This window comes from Pocillopora verrucosa, chromosome 2 (genome assembly GCF_036669915.1).
Source record: "Pocillopora verrucosa isolate sample1 chromosome 2, ASM3666991v2, whole genome shotgun sequence".
Lineage (NCBI taxonomy): Eukaryota > Metazoa > Cnidaria > Anthozoa > Scleractinia > Pocilloporidae > Pocillopora > Pocillopora verrucosa.
The window spans coordinates 16,537,728-16,559,055 of record NC_089313.1 but is presented as its reverse complement, the minus strand read 5'-3'; the positions used below and the strand labels follow the sequence as shown (position 1 = coordinate 16,559,055).

Here is a 21,328-nt window from a genome sequence, read left to right as displayed (position 1 = left end):
AAAAAATATATGCACATGTAAGAAACGTATGAAAAACATCTAGATTTTTAATTCGAGGTTCCTTTAAGATAAAAGTCGTAGAGCAATTTTTTGATTAAGTGTCAAAAGTAATTTGGAATTGCTTTGGTTTCGCTGTGATTCGCTGGGTGATCCAGAAAACTTGCGCCACTTTCTCAACCAATGAGAAACTAAAGCCAATCCTCACTTGGTCGACCGCGTTTTCCCGCGCTTTAGGCGGTTTGCTTGTGCTAACTTTGAGTTCTCATTGGCTCCTTGTGGTATTATCTGTTGTCCTGATTGGCTATTGGGATTACTTTCGTTTTTGTTCCCCTACACTCAATCGAAATGCGCTCTAAAACAAGCAGCCGCATCAGAAATTACTATAACACGTACTAAAACTTATATGTTCCATGGAAAAAAATATATTTTGTCCAAAAAAAGCTTCAGAAAAACGAACGAGAAGGCACCTAAATGGTTAATACCAGATGAGAAGCTCAGTCAATCCGATTGGCGCATTCCTGTTGGTAAATTGACCGATTTTCACTGATAAAAATGTAACATTTATATTCAGACATCATTACAAACCTTGTCAAGTTTCCATAGCAACCTGTACCTCCGCCAGCGAGTCAGGTGTTTGTTCAAGTTTCCCAGAGTGTTCTGCACACTTTTCGACAGAGTAGTCACCAGGTCTATGATGGCAGGATTGGCCGAGATATCTGTGAAGAAACTAAACACTACTGGCTCGTCCTCACCCTCAGCGTGTTGGGGCGGAGTCTCGATGCACGTACCGTTCATCCAGCGAACAAACATTCTGGTTCTGTGAAGGAAACCAATGCAACATTGAAATCAAATATGTATAGCTTGCACAAAAGCGTCTTGTTATGCCAATGACTCCTGGGCTAAATGTAATTTAGGCCAGGTTAAGTCAGTGCGACGGTTTCGCCAATGTGATGTGAGGGGCTCCAGAGAAGTTTGCAGGGGCATTGCCAGTTCCTTCAATGAAACTTTTAGCTTCACTCCTCTCCTTTCCTCCAACATTTTGGGTAAGTATCCATTCTACACACTAGTTTGGCGGTGACGTGTTGACCAGCGAGAAAACAGCAAAAAGAAGGGTCATCATGAACAAAGGACCCATCAGGCGTTATAGAAACCAGATCTGAGCACAAAAACCAATTGATCAAGCATTTCTAAGGAATCAAACCTTTAAACAAGGAGTAATCCCACTTAGTGCTATTGATAGAGACATCATCCCCTGAAAAACAACGTTTCACTTGACTCTGGTGATGACTTTAGCTCAGGTTCTCAAAATGTCGGTAACTATGGCCGACAACAGTCCTTTCGAAGAATAATCTCACCTGAACGATCAGACTTTACGATAGACAAGATCCGTACAGACACAAGTAAAACTACACAAGTTTAAAACTACTAAGAAGATACATGTTATCTTTTAAACTTACCCCTCCACCATGTCTCTAATTGACTGCATGATTAATTTGTAGATCTCATTTGCCGGAGGAGATAAGACAATCTCTGGCGCAGACAACACTGTTTCGATCTGGAACAATGGCTGGCGTGCGTGGAGTTGCTGGTTAAACTGCTGTAGGTTTTTGGTCACCATCTGAAAAAATACAACTCCAAACTCAACTTTTTTCAAAGTCGCCAAGATGGCGGTCTAAAATCATAAAATGGTCGCCAGAAATAAAAGATAAGTTGCCACAAAAAAAAAAAGGAAAAGAAAAGCTGAAAATCAATTTTTTAATTTCACGGGACATTCCAGAACTTAGTATTTGAACAACCTAGAGGAAAGGGGCAAGTTTTTTTAGGGGAAAATGACAACGAATAATGATAACTAACACAAATGTATGTCTCAGTTTAACTTTAGACCACAAACTTCATATAAGAAAAACTTCACAGCTCGTCACATGACTACCGTTTATAAGTCGTGGATGGGCGACTTTGGCTACACCTTCAGTTGCAAAACTAAGTTGTTAAACTAGGTTACGGTAAGTAAGTACCTTTGTGAGGGCTTCATAGACTGCATTCTCCCAGTAGGCATAGTAAGGTTGTAGTTTGGTTGATCTGCCAGTGTTTGTATGAACGACAAGTCCTTCCATCTTCGTAAGAAGCGGTCCAACGGCTCTGTATCTTCTGGCCAAGTTTTCAAGCTCCACCGCTCGAGCTTTTTCAAGATATTCAAAGAACTCCTGCAAGAATTTTGCAAAAAATCAAAGCGATTACATTGCATAATTTCGAGAGCAAAACATGAGCAAACTAGAAAGTCAACATGAATTTGGTAAAGAAGTCTAATAACCTTTGCATCTGGAAGTGCTCCTCCTATTTTGGGCGGTGGCTGTTTGAATAACACTGTGTTCTCCATTAACTCCAGGCGGCTGTTGATGTCTTTGGCATTTTTCTGGATTTGATTCACAAGTGATTCAAATTTGCTGATGGCCTGTGAATACAAATATTAGCGATATTTCAGTAATGCATAAATTAGCATTCAAATAGAAAATCTGAATCTTTTGGCTTGCTTTGAAACTTTTATATAGCTTTCCTCGGGGATAATCTTCAACCGAGTGTCCAAAGTAATACATGATTTCTTTGTTTTTCTTTACTTCTCTCTGTGATTGGTCCAAAAAACTTGCGCCACTTATTTAACCAATCAGATGCAAAACTAGAACCAATCACGAGTTGATCACCCGCGTTTTCCCGCGCTTTAGGCAGTTTGCTTTGTTTTAGTTTGATTTCTTCTGATTGGTCGTTGATATAACTTTATTTCGGGTTTTACGACACTTCAAGATTAACGATGATAAACGATGATTAACATGATTAAGTTCTTCAATATTTCACGTGTTACCTGTCCACATCTCGTGATGTAGTCACTTATTCCAAGCGAGTTCCAGTTTAATCGTTTTGCCCCTGGCTTTAGAACACGTTTTAACTCTTTGATGTGATCTTCTAGAAGTTGTGTCTGGTGAAAAAATAGAAAGAAATATAAACTTACTCATGCATAGCTATACAGCAAGCCCCCCTGGGAATGTGCAGGTGAAGTGTTAATGTCTACGAAATTAATACCTGACGTTCTTTGAACCTAATTTTACGTCGAAAAACCAGTGAAAACATAACTAATTCAAACCTGTCTTAGTTAGAATCAAGCAACAACTCTTCCCCATACTTTAAGGTCACAGGTAGCTACAGTTTGAACTTATACAAGGAACTTGACTTAATGTACTCAAATATAAAGTTACCTCTGCAACATTGAGACTTCCAAGAACAGTGTGGTATCTGTCCAACATAAGCTTCAGGCCATCCACATATTTCAAGTACTTCTCCTCCTGTTAACATGAATTATCGCATAAATCGATGATGTTTATTTGAGCACTTAAAAAAAAACCTCACTGTACCTGGAGTCATTTTCTATGAAAAACAATCATCTTTGAGGAAATTAAGAGTCACTTTTCTATACAATGAATTTATCGGCCGGTTTTATTGACCACTACAAACAATATCATCCGTACATCATGAACTCCAGCCAAATATTTTCCAGTCTAGCCCTTCCACTCATTCAATAAGCACATGCTTACATATTTCATAAAACAGACCCTGACATAAGCTTTTAACTGCAGGTATAATTCACACTTACTATAGCTAAATCACATCACAAAAAACTACTGTTGAAGAGTTTTTAAGAAAGGATGTGGGGGGCAAGTCAGAGAGAAGGGCTCATTAACTCTTTACACCCTAACATCAGTATGCAAGTTCTCCATACTTTTCCCTTTACATTTCCTTTGGTGCTTGCAAGAAGAACTTTTCTAAAAATCAAGGGCTTAAGTTTCTGATCATTACCCTTATTCTCATGAACTTAATGTTTGATTTAGGGGTGATACTGTTGGGAGAAATTACATGCTTATCACTCTTAGGAGTTAAAGGGTTTAAGAGAAGGGCTCATAAGAGAGATGGCTTATGAAAGAGAGACTTTATAGAGATGAGGACTTAATGGAGAAAGAGCTCATCAGAATTAAGGGTTTATTAGAAACTTAAAGTTTAAGAGAGGGGCTTATTAGTGGGACTCATAGACAGCTTGTCAAGGTCACTTGTAAAGACTGCCAAAAATAGGAATGTTTTTGTGATCATCACAAAATTTATTGATATACATGATTGTACAGAAAACATCACATCCATGTACAAGTATATTCATTTCAAACAGAGTTCAGTGACATTATTTGACAAAATACCTGCAAAGCAACATTTCTGGCCAGCTCAGGAACCTGGAATCCTAGCTGCTCTAAGTACTTTGTCTCCATAATGATTAAACCTAACTCTGGTGCAAAATCTGCTACATACTGTAGGTTGGGATGAGAGGCTGAAATAAATACCAACAACAAACTCAGAACTTGCCAGGATTGATCTCAGCTGTACAAAATTCATAATTCAATGTCCATCTATATATAATTGAAAATGAGAAATAAAGCTAATTTTCAAGTAACTGTCAAAACCATTCGCAGATTGCCTGGGTTTTGCCTCACCTGGCAAAGTGATTTTTAAAGATTCCACAAGTTTATTTTCATTTGTAATATCTGAAAGTAATCTTTACAAATTTATTCCACAATTCATTTTGCTGTAATCCCAGCCCAACTGTTTCTCTTTACTCCTTTGTCTTACTCCTTTTGAAACATAAAACATTGAAATTCAAATGTTTTTAACAAAAAAGAGAAAATTAATAGATTGGTTTAAATCTAATTTAGTAAAGGGAACAGCATCATCTTCTAGAATCAGAGACTAGTTGTAACCTTGTTGCTGGCACTGTATAATGTATAAAAATGAGAGATGTACATTTTGGATCCAGAAATCTTAGAAAAATCACCGTACAATTGAAGACTTTTACCTCTGAAAGAGTAACTAGTGGCATGTAGACTCTGTGAGAGCACACAAAGTCTACATGCTTAGAAACCTACAGCAGGAAAAAAAAAATAAAAAAAAAACAACAACAATGTTACCTTGAGCCTGCACTGCTGCAGCTAAGCTTCCAGATGCATCCTCGGAGTTTCCTTCATCAGCAGCACTTCTGTGTGTGGTTGCAGAGCTTGCTGAGGGCTTGATCAGCAGATTTTTCTTAAGGTAGATCAAGAGATTTGCTTCAACCTGTTCTTTCCATGCTTCATATTTTCTGTCTTCATATTCTTTCATCTGCCGTGCCACACTAAGATACTTTTTGCTTGCCTGGAAACAAGAAGTAAACAATAATGAGGAAGGGAAACCAACAGATTGCAAGAATTCTTAAATGTGATTTAAGACATGAAGTAAAACTCTGTGTCAATAGCAACTACTGCTGAACGACAAACGTTGATTTGATGGATGAATGATCAGATTCTTGAGCTGAATTTTTATGATGTAAGGGAGAAAAAGTGTTAATAGCATGGACTTTCTGCTGAGACATTTTAAAGATGGGTCAGCAACCAGGTGGCAAATGTAATTACACTTCAACCAGCCTACAAGCCAGTAAGTCCATCCTGCCACAACTTAACCCAGTTTCAGGAGTGTCAAGTGACTGGAAGCACTGCTACTCCCCTCCCCTCCCACTGGAGATGAGATGCCACTCCAGCACAAGGTTCCCCCCTTTACCTTTCCCGGCTTTCTTTCAGATTTTTGATGTTCACATTTTGCTGGTTCCCATTTGCACTTTTGAGGGAAGAGAATTAACCCTTTCACTCCCCAAATCCTCTCTTAAATCAAAATCTCTACACAATTCTTATGACAATAGTTCTAAGAATTTGGAAGAATCCCCCCTAATTGATATTTTTCTTCATTCTCATAATTTCTCTGCTTTATATTGTATTTAAATTGTAAGGAGGATTTTTGTCTTGGTCATTCATGGGAGTTAAAGGGTTAAGTGTTTGACCTTTCCATCCAGGGACCAGTGCCTTAATCAGTCCATCAAGGAGTCCCCCACAATGCAATGGCACACTTTACCTTCAAACAATTTTGTGAAAAGCCTTTGCTGACTATCTCATTGCCAAGTCTTACCAATTTTCCTTGCTCTGAATTCAGCATGTCCTCCATTTCTTGAAATCTCAAGATGGTGTGCTTTATGCGAAGAAAGAGAGAGCGTTCCCAGCTGATGGCTCCTGCCACAGGGGGTTGATTCTTGAAGATTGGAGGCTTGTCTGCGTTGGCTTTGAACAGTGCATACATAGCATCCACCTTGAAATAGATAACACAAATCTCAAGCATAGTACTCACTGGGTCACTATGATGAGTGCTCCTTTCACAATGGGCAGTTAGTTATGACTTCTGAAACTCCAACAAGGATTTGAATCAAGACAACTTGATCCAGAATCTAAATGGGTAGTGATAGTCCCTGTACTTCTTGATAAATTTCAAAGCCAAAATTAAAAAAAAAAAGATTCTCAATGGATTAAAAGGTACAACCTGTCTCATATCAGCATCTTTCATGCTGCATCTTAACCCTTACAACCCAACATCAGTATGCATATTCTCCAAACTGTTCTCTATACATTTTCTAAGGTGCAGACAAGGAAAATTTGTTTTAAGATCAAAAGCTGCTTTAGTTGGTGATCATTTCATTCATTCTTTTGACCTTCATATATTTTTGATTCAGGGGTGATGTTGTAAGGAGAATTTAGATGCTAGTCACTCTAAGGAGTTAAAGGGCTAAATACAATCATGCACTCATAAACATGTATGTACCTCTTTTCCAAACTGCACCAAGATGTCATTGAACTTCTTCATCATTTGTGAGTTGATAGCTTCCCGTGATCTAATGTGTCTGAAATTCAAAAGCATATCAAAGGCTCCCTCAGCAGACCTCAGTGTCTTAAACGAGTCGTCAATGAAGTGTCTAGCTTCATTTTCAATGGCTGTAACTTCTCTGTGGAACCAGTCCATCACATTGCGCCAACTTGCAGCATGCCTAAGGCTGAAGGCATCAAATCCAACCTAAAAAATACAAACAACCTCTCAACTCTCTCAAATTTTTAGGGAAATTTCAGTTGAATTTGCTTCATTAGTTTGCCACAAATATACAAATTAAAAGAATAATTTATTAGTAAAACTATCAGAGAGGCAATGTAGACTAGGGAACTCTGCAGGGCTTATGCAAAGGGCTATCTATAGTGATTCCAGTAAATTTAATATAAATTCTGTCATCAGCGAGACCATAATTATATCTTAATACCTAAATATTCATAGTGTACAAAATTAATTTAATTGTTAATTAGGTAAAAAAAAATCAAAATCTAATGCAGAAGTTTCAAAGGTTTTTCTTAGTTTCCTTTTGGTCTAAGATCAACCTCTCAACTAATCAGATGCAAGTCCAACAGCAAGTATGACTTGATTTTTTAATATTTAAGGCTATTGATCTGTGCCTACTTGAGTTCTCTTTGCCTCCAGGTGATAATTACCATTGTTGTGATTAGCAATTGTTATTACTTTGGTTTTAAAGACCCAGTTTTGACCAGTATGCACTACATGTGACATTGGCCATTGACAACCATTGACTTGATGTTGAATTTATTCCAGAAGCTTCAAGAAAACAATACAAGCCTTGCTCTTGTGAAAACCATAACAAAAACAGAGGCGCACAATGCATACTGGCCAACATTGGGTCTTAATTGTTGTAACACTCAGGCAAAAAGTGTCTAAACAGAGAAGGTTAAACAGGGACCAGAATGCATTTTGGCTGTCAGTACACCCTGAAAAGTAGGCTAATTTATCCACTTTAGTGACCTCAAGTTCCCCCTTCCCTCTCACTACAAAGTCATCAAGGACCTATATAAAAAACTCAAGGGAAAACTTGAAAGCAGACACAAAATCTCAAAGCAGAATAAATCTTACATTTTCAATGGGTTTCACCAGTCCATCAACCCGCTTCAACACATCCTCGATACGTTTAGGATCTCCCGTCACTGCCTTCAGTTCAGGTCCAAAGATATTATAAAACTCTTCCATCACTGTTGCAACCTCCTTCAAATCTTCACAGATTGAAGCCATATGATCTGTTCTCTCAAACAAACGCTTTCTGTCAAACTCCCATCTGGCATCTCTCCCTGAAGCCTCTATCTTGGCTCTCACATCAAAGTATGACTCCTTCCATGTTTCCAAGGTCTTCTTGGCCTCTGAGGTTTTTTGCTTCATGAGGTAGGGTGGTTCTCTAAAAGGAGAGATTTCAGTTATGGCCACTTTGAAAGAAGTTGTATGCTGTAGTTGCTGACCTCACATCACAATGCTCCTTATCTTTGCTCAGAGGGGAACAGTTTTCAGTTCCCCTCTGAGCAAAGGAGCATCAAGCATATTCAGTGATGGAAGCAACTGCCCTTGCCACTCCCCTACACCCTTCACTTTTTTTAACCAATAATGATAATGTACTTTCTAATGATTACATACAGTAATCATACTCACTTGAAAATAGTGCGAACATTGACAATCTTGGCCACTCGCTCACTAAGTTCCCAAGCAATTCTTTCCATTAACGGCACCATTCTCTCATCTCTGTTGTAATGTCGTGATATAATCCACACCATCCTCAAAGCATTCATCATTGAAGGTATTGTTTCAAGGACTATGTTAAAACTTGCACCATGTGCCAAGTTCTTAAAATGTCTCTCAAGGGTAGAAAGAAATCGCACATTGTCTTTAGCTTCTGTATAATATTTTGTGAGTTCTGCTCGGTGATACTCAAAACTGGCAAGGCTTTCAGAGTGAACATTTGTTAAGATAGCCACAACTTTGTTAACAGTTGGCAGTTTTAACTGCTCAGTAATTGCACTCAGTGTAGCATTTCTCTCTCTCCAGAAATCAATCTCAGCCAAAGGCCCATTTCCTTGGGGTGTTTTCTTTAACTGGACCTCCAGGGCTGATGAAATTGTCACTTCCCAGTTGTGCAGGGTTTCCTCTAGCATTGTTACTAGTTCTGAGTCTTTTACCATCTCTGTAATGTCATCACCAAGAATGACTTCAGGCATCTCCAATCGAATATCACCCTCCAACTGGTGAATTGTTCGGCTGATGTGCGTAGAAAATTTCTGCATGTTCATGAGAAATTCATCTCTTAAGATAACCCTTGATCGACTTTCCTCTGACCCCTGTTCATCACCAGTATGAGCACTACTCTTGTGACTCCCACTATCTGAAGAAGACTCATTCCGCTGACCATTGTGTGACAAAAGGGGTATATACACCAGTGTTAAAAGGTGCTCCAGCATCTGTAGCGAGGGTCCGTAATGTGATCCAAACTGAAATAAAGGAGGGAGAATTTCTTCTCCTTCCTCAAGTGTCGATGGCAGAGGAACAGGGCCAGTGGTATTCCGTAAAAAGTAGAAGGCATTTTCATCCGCAAACTCTTCGGGAAGGTGTTCATAGCAAACATACATGACTGTCCTCAGAACTTTCTGTATAATGATTTTCTGCAATTATTTAAAAGATGTTGATTGATTGTCTATTGTTCATTCAGAAAATGTACTTGTTTGTTGGTCAAACTTTGTTCTAAGCTTTATATTTGGATAACACTTACAACAAAGGAGAAATCATATCAAATTAGTACATAGTTTAAAATCATTTTCACATGAAATTAATTTTCAACAACAAGATATCCAAAGCAAACTTACTGTCCTGGGCGGTAGAGGTGTGGCATGATTCTCCTCTCCTAACTCTGCTTCATCACCTTCTCCTCCCTCACCTGAGGCTGTTGCAACCTCCTCCCCAGTCTCTGGATTGGTCTGGGCTGGCTCTGCAGCCTGTGAACCATCCTTGACAGAAACTTCCTCTGCAGCCTTTGAATTTGCAGATGGAACTCTCTCCATGATCAAATCGTCACCCTCAGCAGTCCCTTCAGCACCATTTATTGAGGTCTTCTCAACTTCTTCATCTCCATCAGCTGTTATTTCTGGTAATTCTGGTTCTAATGACATAATTTAAAGTAAAATTCTGTAATTTATCAATATAGTTTCACTATAACTGTAATCTTTTTTGATCAGAGCTTTAGTCAATGATAGACAGATCAAAAATGACAACAAAGTATCACTTCGGAGAAGTTCGCTCATCGTTCTATTCCCTCTGATGAAGGGGTAGCGCTGAATATGTCAGCTTTTGAAACTTTTTACAGTGGCCTTTTATATTGTCAACACAAGTAAAAACCGAGTCATCTTATCAACAACCCTAAATCCCCCTTCTCTGGGGGTGATCTTTGTGATTACTCAAATATAAATACCGACTTTGTCAAACAACATTATTAACGTGTGATAAATCAAGCAGCTTAATTATGGTTGGGTAAAATAAACAGATTTCATATCAGAAAGTATGAAGTTGTTGGACTCTTTCATCTTCCAGAAATTATGTGTCATGGAGGTCAATCTTTGACAAATAGTGCCAACTTATATTTCAAAACGGCGGGATTATCAGTGACAACGACCTCGAGTTACCGTTGGAATGGAGACCTAAACAGCTGTAGTCCGAGTTACAAACACCCTTTATTCATTAAGTTTCATTTCTTTGAGAAGAAGAATTGTCATGTCATTGAACAATTTATGTCAAAAACTTACCGTGCGTAAAAGGGATCTCAAAAAATCGCTAATCGCTAGCAATAACAGAACCCTTTCAACGTCTTGTTGTGATACAAAATTAAATGGCGCGCAATTGCAAGTATACTATCATAAGATTATCTTCAATTACTAACCCGCTTCAACTTCAATTTCCTCCTCTTCTTCCTTCAGCATAGAATAAAATAAAATAGTGCATCCTTCCTTGGGAGTTTCATTGAGAAATTTTAAGATTTCGTTTTCAAATTGTCCATCTTCTCGAGACAACAAATCGTCGAACACCTCAGGGTCTGTAATTCCAAGTCCGAGGTATACCTTGTTTCTCATCCACTCAATGCGTGTGTCATCCATACTGGCGAAGCTTGAATCACTTTCAAATAAATATTTCTATTAATTATTCCAATACGCGAGCAATTTAGCCATCTGGGCTCAAAACTTCCTTGCTAGCGATTACTTTGCTCCTCTTATTCGCATAGTTATCGTCGCCATCTTCACCAAGGATTTGTTACTATGACAACGTTAGTGAAAAGGGCAAACTTATCGCTGACAATTTTAGACCAATGACAGAAGAAGACAGGAATCATTCAATGACTTTAGAAATTGGATAAGTTTTTCATAGCTACTTACTGAAGCAATTTTACTATCTCCTGATTTGGTCAGAAAGCTTTGAAAGAGATTTGGCCCTGCAACTATTACTTGCAGTTGGGCCCCTGGGGATCGGAGGTGAGGAATGTTATGGCTCTGTGCCAGTTCTCAGTCTCCCCAGAGCGTGAAGAGGGCTATTAAGACTCACGGATCAAACCGTAAGAAGCCAGGGCTAAAAACTCAAGTAAACTCGGAGAAAGGGGAATTTAGAGCGCCCTACAAGACAATATTCGATATTTCTTATTTGTGTTTGCACTAGCTCTTACTCTCACTCTGTAACAGAGCATGTTAATTTGATATAATAGGCACAGGGGGTTGGCAAAAGGAGTCAGTCCCCCCTTAAAAAGAAAATTCGGGGGAACCTTCCTGCCAGGTTCTGATGCACAGATCATCGCCAGAGCACTCGAAACTAGCTTGGCAAGATATTCCGTCTCGGAATATTCGGAAGGAGGCAAAGGATATTTTGCGAAGGGATAGATATCCAGGGAAAAGAAAAGCCACCGAAAGGCGAATGAAGCTGGTTTGGGCGTGACTTCAATAAATCCATAGGGAAGGGTCTTATTTCTCCATTTCATCACAGGAAAAATTCAAGAATGTTGAGACTCAGTAAAAATGTTGAGGTCAGCAAAATGTTCGCATCGTATTGAAGACACTGTTAATTTGTTAAGATAAACAGTATTTTATTCTTGAATAAATCTGATTCAAAATTAAACTACAATTAGTATCTTGATGAAGCAACACGAGCACAAAAACTCTCGTGGTTAAATGTAGATTCTATATGATGAATTAATACAATATTTAGAAAATCTTAACATGTTTTCATATGACTGGTAATTTAAGGGCTTTTGACGTTGCAAAATTTAAAGCATAGTCAAATTATCGACTCTGAATCCTCGAGAAAGATAGTCAATTTTGCAGTTCAAACTTAGGAGGCCAGAGTATGCACACAGGATGTAACAAAAGCTCGATCAATATCAGTATCTGGGCGACTGCCCACCTACCCCTCCCCTAACCCAACAACAATCAATTGATAACAAGTTAAGGTTAATGTTGGGTTAGGGGAGGGGTAGGTGGACAGTTGCCCAGATGCTGATATACAACCAAGATATCTATAAGATAATAATTATTGAAATAGAATATCAAAAAAAACATTGTATCTTTGTTTGCTATTTCCTCCATAGACATCGAATTGTTGCCAGTCTAAATAAAATAATAATTTGTGTGACACTAGACTTCTCCATAATTATGTCTACACATGGCTTATTAATAAATATAACAATTGATACTTTCTCTGTTTACTCAACTATGATATATGTCATTTTTTTAATCAAATACATTTTATGGACTATTACAAAGGATTTTTTTTCTATTTTTTAAAGGAAGAGTGTTGGAAGGATCAAAGTTTTGAATACAAAATCTGTGGCCTTTTGAGAACACGATCCACCATAGCACTGGCTTCAATAGCACAGCCCCATGAGAAAGTCACACCCGAGCCCCCATGTCCATAGTTGTGCAGAAGAGAAGGACACACAGGATCCCACTCCAGACGAACGTTGCCATGGCGAGCAGGACGCAGGCCTACCAACACTTCCTCTACATCATCGTCTCCGTAGTTACGAAGGGGTGGATAGAACTCCTTTACTTTCTCAAACATCTTTCTGATAGGTGGATAATCGAGCGTTAGATCTCTGTCCCACTGGTGAGGTTGTACCATTCCACCCAGCCATAGTTTGTCGTCACCTCGAGGCAAAATGAACACGAAGCTTTGTCCTTCTTTATCTGACTCATCGAACTCCTTGATTATAGATATGCACATGGAGTGATTGAGTTTGGGCATTAAACTTCCGTCGTTCCTCACTTTAAGAATCACCCCTGCAATGAGAGAGATTTTGAAGGACAAGGATACGGATTCAACACCTTTCTTATCAAGGAAGAGACGTAATTTTGTTAAACATATCACAACTGAACTGATCTCAGACTGCACGTTTCACGAGATTTATTTACCTCTCAGAGGATAGACATCTTCATCTCCTGCCAGTTCTTTGGCGTTGAGTCCAGAGCAGTTGAAGATCAGCTGAGCTTTGTATTTCTTTTTCAAGTCTTCTGCCTGATCTCTCAACAATCCGTGAATCTCATCGTGTACAAAGCGACAGCCTTTGTCACGACACTGTTTGTAAAGCCACTGCATGTAGGTGACTGTGTCAACCATGGGAGCCATGTGTTGATATGCGTCCACAACACCAGTGTCTGTGTTTACAGCTAAATGGAAAGAAAACGTTATCAATGGCAGGTCATTTGGTAAGTCACACAAACGTTTAAGACACATTACACCTTTCAATAATGGAAGGGGAATTAAAGAGAACTTCCGCATTTTTAGTCTGTAATAGCGCTCTAAGACAGGAAATAATCTTTGGCCTTAGGACGGAGATGGTTGAGTCGCTCAGTTTTGGGCCACTAGAAGCTACCGGCGATTGGAATCAACAATTATGTATCAATCAAATTGTGGTTAATTTGTTATGTGACGGGGAAGGCAAATACCAAAGAGATAGGAATGAGCCGAAGGTGAAGAGAACTCGCGAGCACATTCTATTCACATTCTACTGTTAAAATTCTTATGTTTATTGTAAAAAGGTTGCAACTGTACCAGTTTCTTCGATGAGTTTGGCGTCATGACGGAATCCTGGCAAATGGTTCAGTTCATTCATCTTTTCCAACTGTTGAGGAAGATCTTTAACCTTCGATTTTTAGAGAAAAAAAAAGAGATCAGAGGCCCATTAGAAATTTAAAAAAAAAGTTCAGTCTATCTTAAAATCGGACTCGGTACCCCCTCCCTCCCCCCACCCTCCCCCCTTCCCCTCTCCACTCCTCCCTTAGGTAAGCGGGCACCAAATTCCCATTCAAGCTCATGCAAGAAAAGTCTTTATCAGGCCTCCTCACTTCCAAATGGCTCGTTTACAAGTTTACACGCAAGCAATGCAACTAACAGGCTGGGCATTTACCTTGTCCTTAAAGAAGAAGATAGATTGTCTGAGGAAAGCTCCACTTTCCTTTGAGTTCATAGCCAACTCCATGAATTTGGCATAGCTGTCCATGCACCAAACCTTAGCTCTCTCCAGTGACTCTTCATTTGTATGTCGCCCACAGACCGCTGGAGGCCACTCCCATAAAGCGCCAGCGATCTCAGAAGTGATGCGTTTACCAGAGGAGACTGGGGAGGCGAACTCTTTGGCTAAAACTGTTACCTTGCAACCTTTCTGCAGAAGCTGTAATGCTGACGTCATGCCTACGACTCCGCCCCCAATCACCAACACGCGTGGAGCGCGCGAAGACCTCTGTACAAGACAGGACTTTAGTTAAAGCAAAATTTACACAGGAAAAATGCTAGATGGAAAATCAATTCCTCAGAAGAGACGGAAACATTAAGATGGGTATTGATTTTTAAAAATAAATTTTCATTTTCCGTTTATGTGTTGTACGTCATGAAGGTAATAGGAGTACAAGTTTTTATGTGCACAGCGCTCAAGTTGACGAAAAAGTGTGACACTCACTTTATAACCTAAGAATTAAGACGAGTACAGAAATTTCTGAAATGGCAAAAGCCAGTTTTACCTTAGTGGATCGAGAACCTGAGGTTTTTTTCTGTGGAAACTGTATCGGCATTCTCAATAGTTGTTTAAAAGCCCTCCACTCCAATATTCTTCAGCGTCGAGTACTTATTGACTTGTTCATAACCAATAGCAATTAACAGATGAACCCGAACATGCTCTGAATTCGCATTTATATTTCTAGGGCCGAAAAAACACGTGCAGATCTACATGTTTTGTATATAGCCATGTATGCAGTGCCTAAAGATTCCTAAATGCCAAGGACCCTTACCTATCGAAAGGGTTTTTTTCTTCTTTTAATTTCAATATCAATGTCAAGTCACGTTCTTGCGTGCGATTAAGCATGGATAAGATCAACCGTAACCTATCCGCTTTGAATTCTTGAGCGGCAGCTTCAGTCAAGCATGTCTTTAAAAGATACAGCTTTGCAATCATTTATTTTGATCACTTGTCAACATCAAAGTGAGAAAATTATGCGTTTTAAACTTACCCAGAAAAATCAAAACAAGGAAGTCATTCACCGTTTCGCTCTCCTGTTTAACCAAGCGTGACCTATCGTATCACAATTTTCCGTTTACGTGTCTGGCTGAGATCTGAGAACTGACTGTTTGATTAACGGTTCACCAGGTCGAGCTATATCATTTTTAAATCAATGCACGGTAAAGTACAAAGGTAACTAAAAATAAACGTTACTAAAGATACAATAAAAGATTCTTACGGTAAGAGTAGAAATCTAAAAAATGAGTTTTCAAGAAAACAGCTGCATGTCAATTGAGTCCGACTCTCTTCAACTGTTGCCCCCTTCTGATCCTGAAGTGAGCTGCACGTCAGTGATGCAAAACAAATTATAAAATTTATTGAATTTGAGAAAATACTAACTGAGCAATTTTGTGATTATCGGTATTTTCGTCGAAAAGAAAATCAAATCATCCTTGAATAAGATTTAATGACAGATATTTCAAGGCCGAGTGGATTTGAAAGTAATGTTTTCGCGGAATATGTCTAAATTGGCTCATTCAACCTAATACTCACAGTTATATCTCTTCGGTAATGCAAAAGCATTTTATAATTCGAATTTTTTCTGTGTTTTCAGGCTGTTCTCACCTCTCTCAATTACTTAGAGCGGCCAAACGATTCACCTCAATTTTGCTTTCAGCGCGAAAAAAAACTTGTCAGCCATTCTAAAGAAAATGCGTTATGGTATTAGGCACACACCATTCAAAAAGCTCCATGAGTGCCTAAACCAAATACGACAGGGGAATATTCTGGTAAAACTACGGAGTTGAACATTATAAACTCACTCCCCGTGTTTCATGTCATGCAGATCTCAGACACGTTCAGTAGTGTATTTTTAATTATTTGGCGCAGTATCAAAGATGACCGCTGGTATCACTTCACCTCCTCGACATTTTTTGAGTTGACGTAGGTTCCAAACTGGGCTGCGTTGTTCAAAGCACGATTAAGCTAACCGAGGACTGAATAGCCAAAAATGTTTCGATTTGGTTTGGTAGCTTTGCAGAAAGTTTTAATGTTTATACATTTTCCCTCAGGTCCGTCTTACGCTAAGGTACAATCCTCAAAACGTGGGCCCTAATATACTCTTTATTTCCAAAGGGATCAAGGACAAGTTTTCAAGGTTGTTTTATGGCTTTCAACTTCCTTAGCTTCAAAATGTTGCATTTAGCCCAATTTTCCTGTTTTCGCAATGCTAAATTTTGACAATGAAAGAGAACAAGGAAAAGAGGCGGAAGAGGTGAAAATTTCTTTCCTCTTGATTTCGGGCGTCAGAAAGGGTGATATAGCATGATAAATCAGAAACTGGCTCTTGTCAAAATAATTTTTTGAACCATCATGATCACGCACAGAGGAACGACCCAAAGCCAGACAAGACCAAGTGATGAAATTTTCTTGGCTCACATTAAAAAAAAACTTCGTAAAATTTTAAAATACTTATAAATAAGTATTTCCGTCATCCAGGGTGGTTATATTGAGCTCCACCTCTCAAAGATTGTCAGCCGTTGTTTCTAGGAAACCTCGGAAAAAATTAAATCATATGAGCAGGAACACGACTTCTGTTCGAACTGAACGCTCATTTAACTCATTCGAAGGCGTTCAGGAAAAATATTTTGTGGATACCATGGGATGTATTGCCCATCATGATGTATTTTATTTCATATTTTTTCGTCCTGTTGACCAATCAATTCCGTTGTATCTCATCATTTTCGGTATATGACGTGCTACGGAAAAATTCCCCTTAGTCATTTTCTTGTTACGTATTTGAATGAAAACATTACAGTTTGAACGTGATCTTCGTAAGTATAAGTTCCATTAGTAAAAGCACATAAGCGGAAAAATGTAATATTACGAAATATTTTTCTTTTAACATTGTATGCCAACGAAGATAAAACAAGAGTTGGTGCGGGTTATGAACAGAAGTCAGTTTAATGCTGGTGTATAAATTTGTTCCAAAATGATTTAGTGTGTTCTTTCGGAAGTTGCTAGAAAGTGAACAAAAACCAGTGAATTTTTCCAGTTTTTGTTGTAAAGTCACAGATGTGTGTAAGTTAATTACGTCAATATAATTAACTTAAGAAACAAAACATTTTAATAGAGTTTATGTTCGCGGGCATAAATATATTTTGGGCCCGAATCAGAGTCATTTTAGTACTTTGGAGGGCATTGATAAAACAAACATTTAAAAAAATGACAACAAAACGATCTGAACAATCACATGAGCGTGCAAGCGGCATCAAATACATTTCAGCCCGCCAAAAACTCCATTTAAGTCCACAAAGTGCTCTACAATGCCCGACAAAGTGCTAATAAGTCCCCATTTTGATCGTTACATAATTCTTTTAAATAATTCAGAATTTGATGTTTCATCATGACCAAACCCTCCACTTGATATACCTAACTAACTACTGTTCACCGAAGGGAAGGTGATTTGTGGGGGATACATTAACCGAGGCGCAAAGCGGTGATGTATATCCACCGCTTGTTGGCTGTTATGGTGAACACTTAGATAGTGAAATAATAGGACACTAAAAGATGATTTCAACTCATTAATTCCTGCAACGATTGAAATATTTTCAGGTGCAAATTCCGTGCGAGTTGCTCGTAGATGAATAGCAAAGGATCGTCGGAGTATCAGAAGCCAATTAAAGCCCTCTACGCTATCCACTGTTTAAGTATATCTAAAATTTAAATATTCCCATAATCTGCATGCTAAGTTATGTTTGAAATTGTGCACAGGAGTTACATGTTGATCAATTCTGACAGTTCGAGTCGTAATGGAACTTATTGGGGTCTGCTCCGGCCATGCGGCAAAATAAATAAATAAATAATTTACCAAAAATAACCTTTATCCAATATTTGCTTCGCACACTTTTTCATACAGTATTACACAAATTTCATTTAAATAATGATACAAGTTTTGTCTTTCTTTGATAAATAAAATGTACAGTGCACAAGTAACATTCTCGATTCATTCAATAGCCTCCGATCACACAGCTGATTCAAGACCTGTCTCCTACAAGGAGTTCAAAATGAGCTCATAAATTACGAAAACAGGAAAAGGTGAAAAAAGGTTAAAGCTTTGAAAGATAAATCTGTGGCCTTTTAAAAACACGATCCACCATAGCACTGGCTTCAATAGCACAGCCCCATGAAAAAGTCACACGAGCCACCATGTCCATAGTTGTGCAGAAGACAAGGACACTCAGGATTCCACTCCAGACGAACGTTACCATGGCGAGCAGGACACAGGCCTACCAACACCTCCCCTACATCAGCGTTGAGTTCATAGCGAACTCCATGAACTTGGCATAGCCATCCATGCACCAAACCTTGGCTCTCTCCAGTGACTTTTCCTTATTTTTCTTCGCTTCTCTCTAAACTTTTTTTTTTAATAGAAAAACACGTTAGCCCTTGAAAAATTCGCATCGAAAAATTCGCGTGAATTAAAAAATTAACGCGTGACGTCAATATTCCTGAGGAATCTACCATGACTAGACAACATGTACCTACGCAGACAAACTCATACAATAGCCAAAGGTCACGTTTACTGTACACACATTAAAAAAAAATTGGAAAAAAGGGTCAACAAGTACATGTATTGATGTACGCTGTTTCTTGTGGGAGAGAGGTTCAGTGTCTATCGGAGGTATTTTGAATCAAGTCATATATAAAGCTGTTGTTGTTGTTGGTTTTTTTTTTGGGGGGGGGAAGGGGAGAGAGGGGAGAGGGGACTGTTTGACAGCTAAAATCTTTAAAGCCGCACGTATCTGTTAAGCAATACGTGACTTTTTCGCAAAGAAGCCTCAGGGACTACCGACACATTGACGACTCAGTCTCTCTGGATTGGGGACGAAATTATCATCTATGTATATTCTCTCGATATGTCATTTTCACTCAAAAATTCTCAGAAAACGTTAATTTGAGAACGTGACTTACTGACAGACCCGTCATTTCCACGTGGACTCCTCGAAGACGCTATTCGCCCATAGCAACAGACTTGTTGTCACACAATACACCAGTCACGTATTTATGCATTACGCATGACATTGGGCACCCAGCACGAACGTTGCGTGTTGCGTGATGGCTCGCAATCAAACCGTTCGATATAGCTTGTTTTGCCTCAATGAATCTGGCCCATATCGATCAATAGAAAACATGTCGTCAAACTGCTTATTTAAATCATCGGAAGTAAATCCATTTAACAAGGGGCGGTGAGTCAAACGACCTTAAATTGACATATCAGGTATACTCGACTCAGAGCGAACGATCACTACGTTTACTTTAAAGCGTCAAAAGGTTTTTGCTGTTCTTCTGTGGAGACTAGACAAAAAAATATAAGTTGGTAAACTGTTACAGGTAATGAGTTCATTCCGTGTGTAACGCTCGAAAATAAAAAGAAAAAGAAAAATAGCATTTTACTGGAAGAAAACGTGAAAAAACCGCCTCCACCATCTGCATTTCCGAATTCTCATCACTAATCAGATAGAAGATACTGATACATGAACACGTAAGTGATAAAATGTAGGTGCGTGGGCCCAGTTTGAACGGGGGCTTATTAATTAAGGATGCTTCTCGAAAATCTGTTGTTAGCAGATTGATTAGATGCCAACAGTGGAGCAAAAAATCAATTGGTTTACTGCCAGCTTGCGTACAGCCTAGCCCATCGTATAAGGCAAAACCAAAATCTCTTGTACTTTTTAGACTGTTGGGTTAGCAAAAAAACGCGTTCCTGACTTGAAGAATTAAAAATGAAAAAATTATAATCAAATTAATCACCACACAAACGTTATTTTAAATCTAAAGACCTGGTTTAAAATTTTTATGGGGCATACAGTGTTACCAATTTAGGGTTTTCATCACTATTTAAACTGAATTTTTTTGCTTCATTTTATTCTTCATTTACTGCTTCACTTTTTCTTCTCGTGCCAACAAATCTCTTAAGTCGTCATTTTTTGTAGTCATTGCTGTTGTTCTCCAAGGAATCAAAATTGTTGGATATTGTTTAGTTCTTTAACGCGTAATATTCTGTCTAATTTTACTCGGCTTTTCATTCGTGAGTGTTTTGCTATATTATAAACAAAGTCGCAAACCTATAGACTCAAAGGCGGATAATTGTTATATTGTAAGTGGCTCCGTGTTCGGGCGTGAAAATGCTTTAAACAAGTAGCATTTGGAAAGATTTGAAACAAATCTCTTAAGTCGTCATTTTTTTGTAGTCATTGCTGTTGTTCTCCAAGGAATCAAAATTGTTGGATATTGTTTAGTTCTTTAACGCGTAATATTCTGTCTAATTTTACTCGGCTTTTCATTCGTGAGTGTTTTGCTATATTATAAACAAAGTCGCAAACCTATAGACTCAAAAGCGGATAATTGTTATATTGTAAGTGGCTCCGTGTTCGGGCGTGAAAATGCTTTAAACAAGTAGCATTTGGAAAGATTTGAAACTACGTCAGAGTCTTAACTTAACAGCAAAAACAAATATTCTGACTCTTTTAGCTGGACCAACCCGGGCCTCAATTGGAATTACCTAAAAAGCTTTTCGGCCCTGAATTAAGTTGCGGCTTTTTCAAATTGTTAAAAAAATTGTGTTCTAAGCTATTCGCTACTCCATGCTGGGAGCTTCACAGCCACCCAATTCGGGGACATTTGTTAAGGGAAAGAGTTGACGTAACGCATGCAAAAATAAAACAGATCAGAATGCCAACTTAATCAATATCACGATGTTCCAATGAGCTATTTCTCTTACAATCAGAATACTAAACGTCACATATAGCGACTGAGGAATTTATCCGATCTTTTAGAAACTTGATGATCAAAACATCAAACTGCCTTGTCCTTTGTATGAGGCGAGTTTAGTTGTGATAACACTCACGTCACTCGGTGACAATGGTAAAGATGTCAAAATAATTAAAGATTTTTTGAAAGGACAACAATAAAGAGTGAATGAAGTTTCCTTGTAGATCCGAACTGTTAATTTTCTTTTATTAAGGAAGGTAAAAAAAAAAGGTA

At 38.5% G+C, this 21,328-nt stretch overlaps 2 protein-coding genes across 2 annotated transcripts in view; both read right to left on the bottom strand.

Moving 5' to 3' along the window:
- The window catches only part of LOC131780964 (dynein axonemal heavy chain 10), a 43,905-nt gene extending 32,865 nt beyond the window's left edge, over positions 1-11,040 (bottom strand). The window contains exons 1-14 of the mRNA XM_059097595.2: positions 10,691-11,040; positions 9,624-9,916; positions 8,419-9,422; positions 7,855-8,170; positions 6,709-6,957; positions 6,025-6,201; positions 4,998-5,220; positions 4,236-4,363; positions 3,249-3,335; positions 2,858-2,971; positions 2,312-2,452; positions 2,016-2,204; positions 1,458-1,618; positions 586-817 (exon numbers count right to left, since the gene is read on the bottom strand). Of these exons, the coding sequence (XP_058953578.2) occupies positions 586-817; positions 1,458-1,618; positions 2,016-2,204; positions 2,312-2,452; positions 2,858-2,971; positions 3,249-3,335; positions 4,236-4,363; positions 4,998-5,220; positions 6,025-6,201; positions 6,709-6,957; positions 7,855-8,170; positions 8,419-9,422; positions 9,624-9,916; positions 10,691-10,904 (3,528 nt within the window). The 5' untranslated portion in view covers positions 10,905-11,040. The remainder of the gene's footprint in view (positions 1-585; positions 818-1,457; positions 1,619-2,015; positions 2,205-2,311; positions 2,453-2,857; positions 2,972-3,248; positions 3,336-4,235; positions 4,364-4,997; positions 5,221-6,024; positions 6,202-6,708; positions 6,958-7,854; positions 8,171-8,418; positions 9,423-9,623; positions 9,917-10,690) is intronic.
- Positions 11,041-12,342: 1,302 nt separating this feature from the next.
- LOC131781046 (D-amino-acid oxidase-like) lies at positions 12,343-14,922 on the bottom strand. Its single transcript, XM_059097690.2, has 5 exons — positions 14,808-14,922; positions 14,198-14,530; positions 13,843-13,933; positions 13,203-13,457; positions 12,343-13,070 (listed from the first exon to the last, which is right to left on the bottom strand). The coding sequence occupies exons 1-5, from the start codon at positions 14,856-14,858 to the stop codon at positions 12,595-12,597; spliced, it is 1,206 nt and encodes a 401-aa protein (XP_058953673.2). The 5' UTR covers positions 14,859-14,922; the 3' UTR covers positions 12,343-12,594.
- Positions 14,923-21,328: the final 6,406 nt, after the last annotated feature.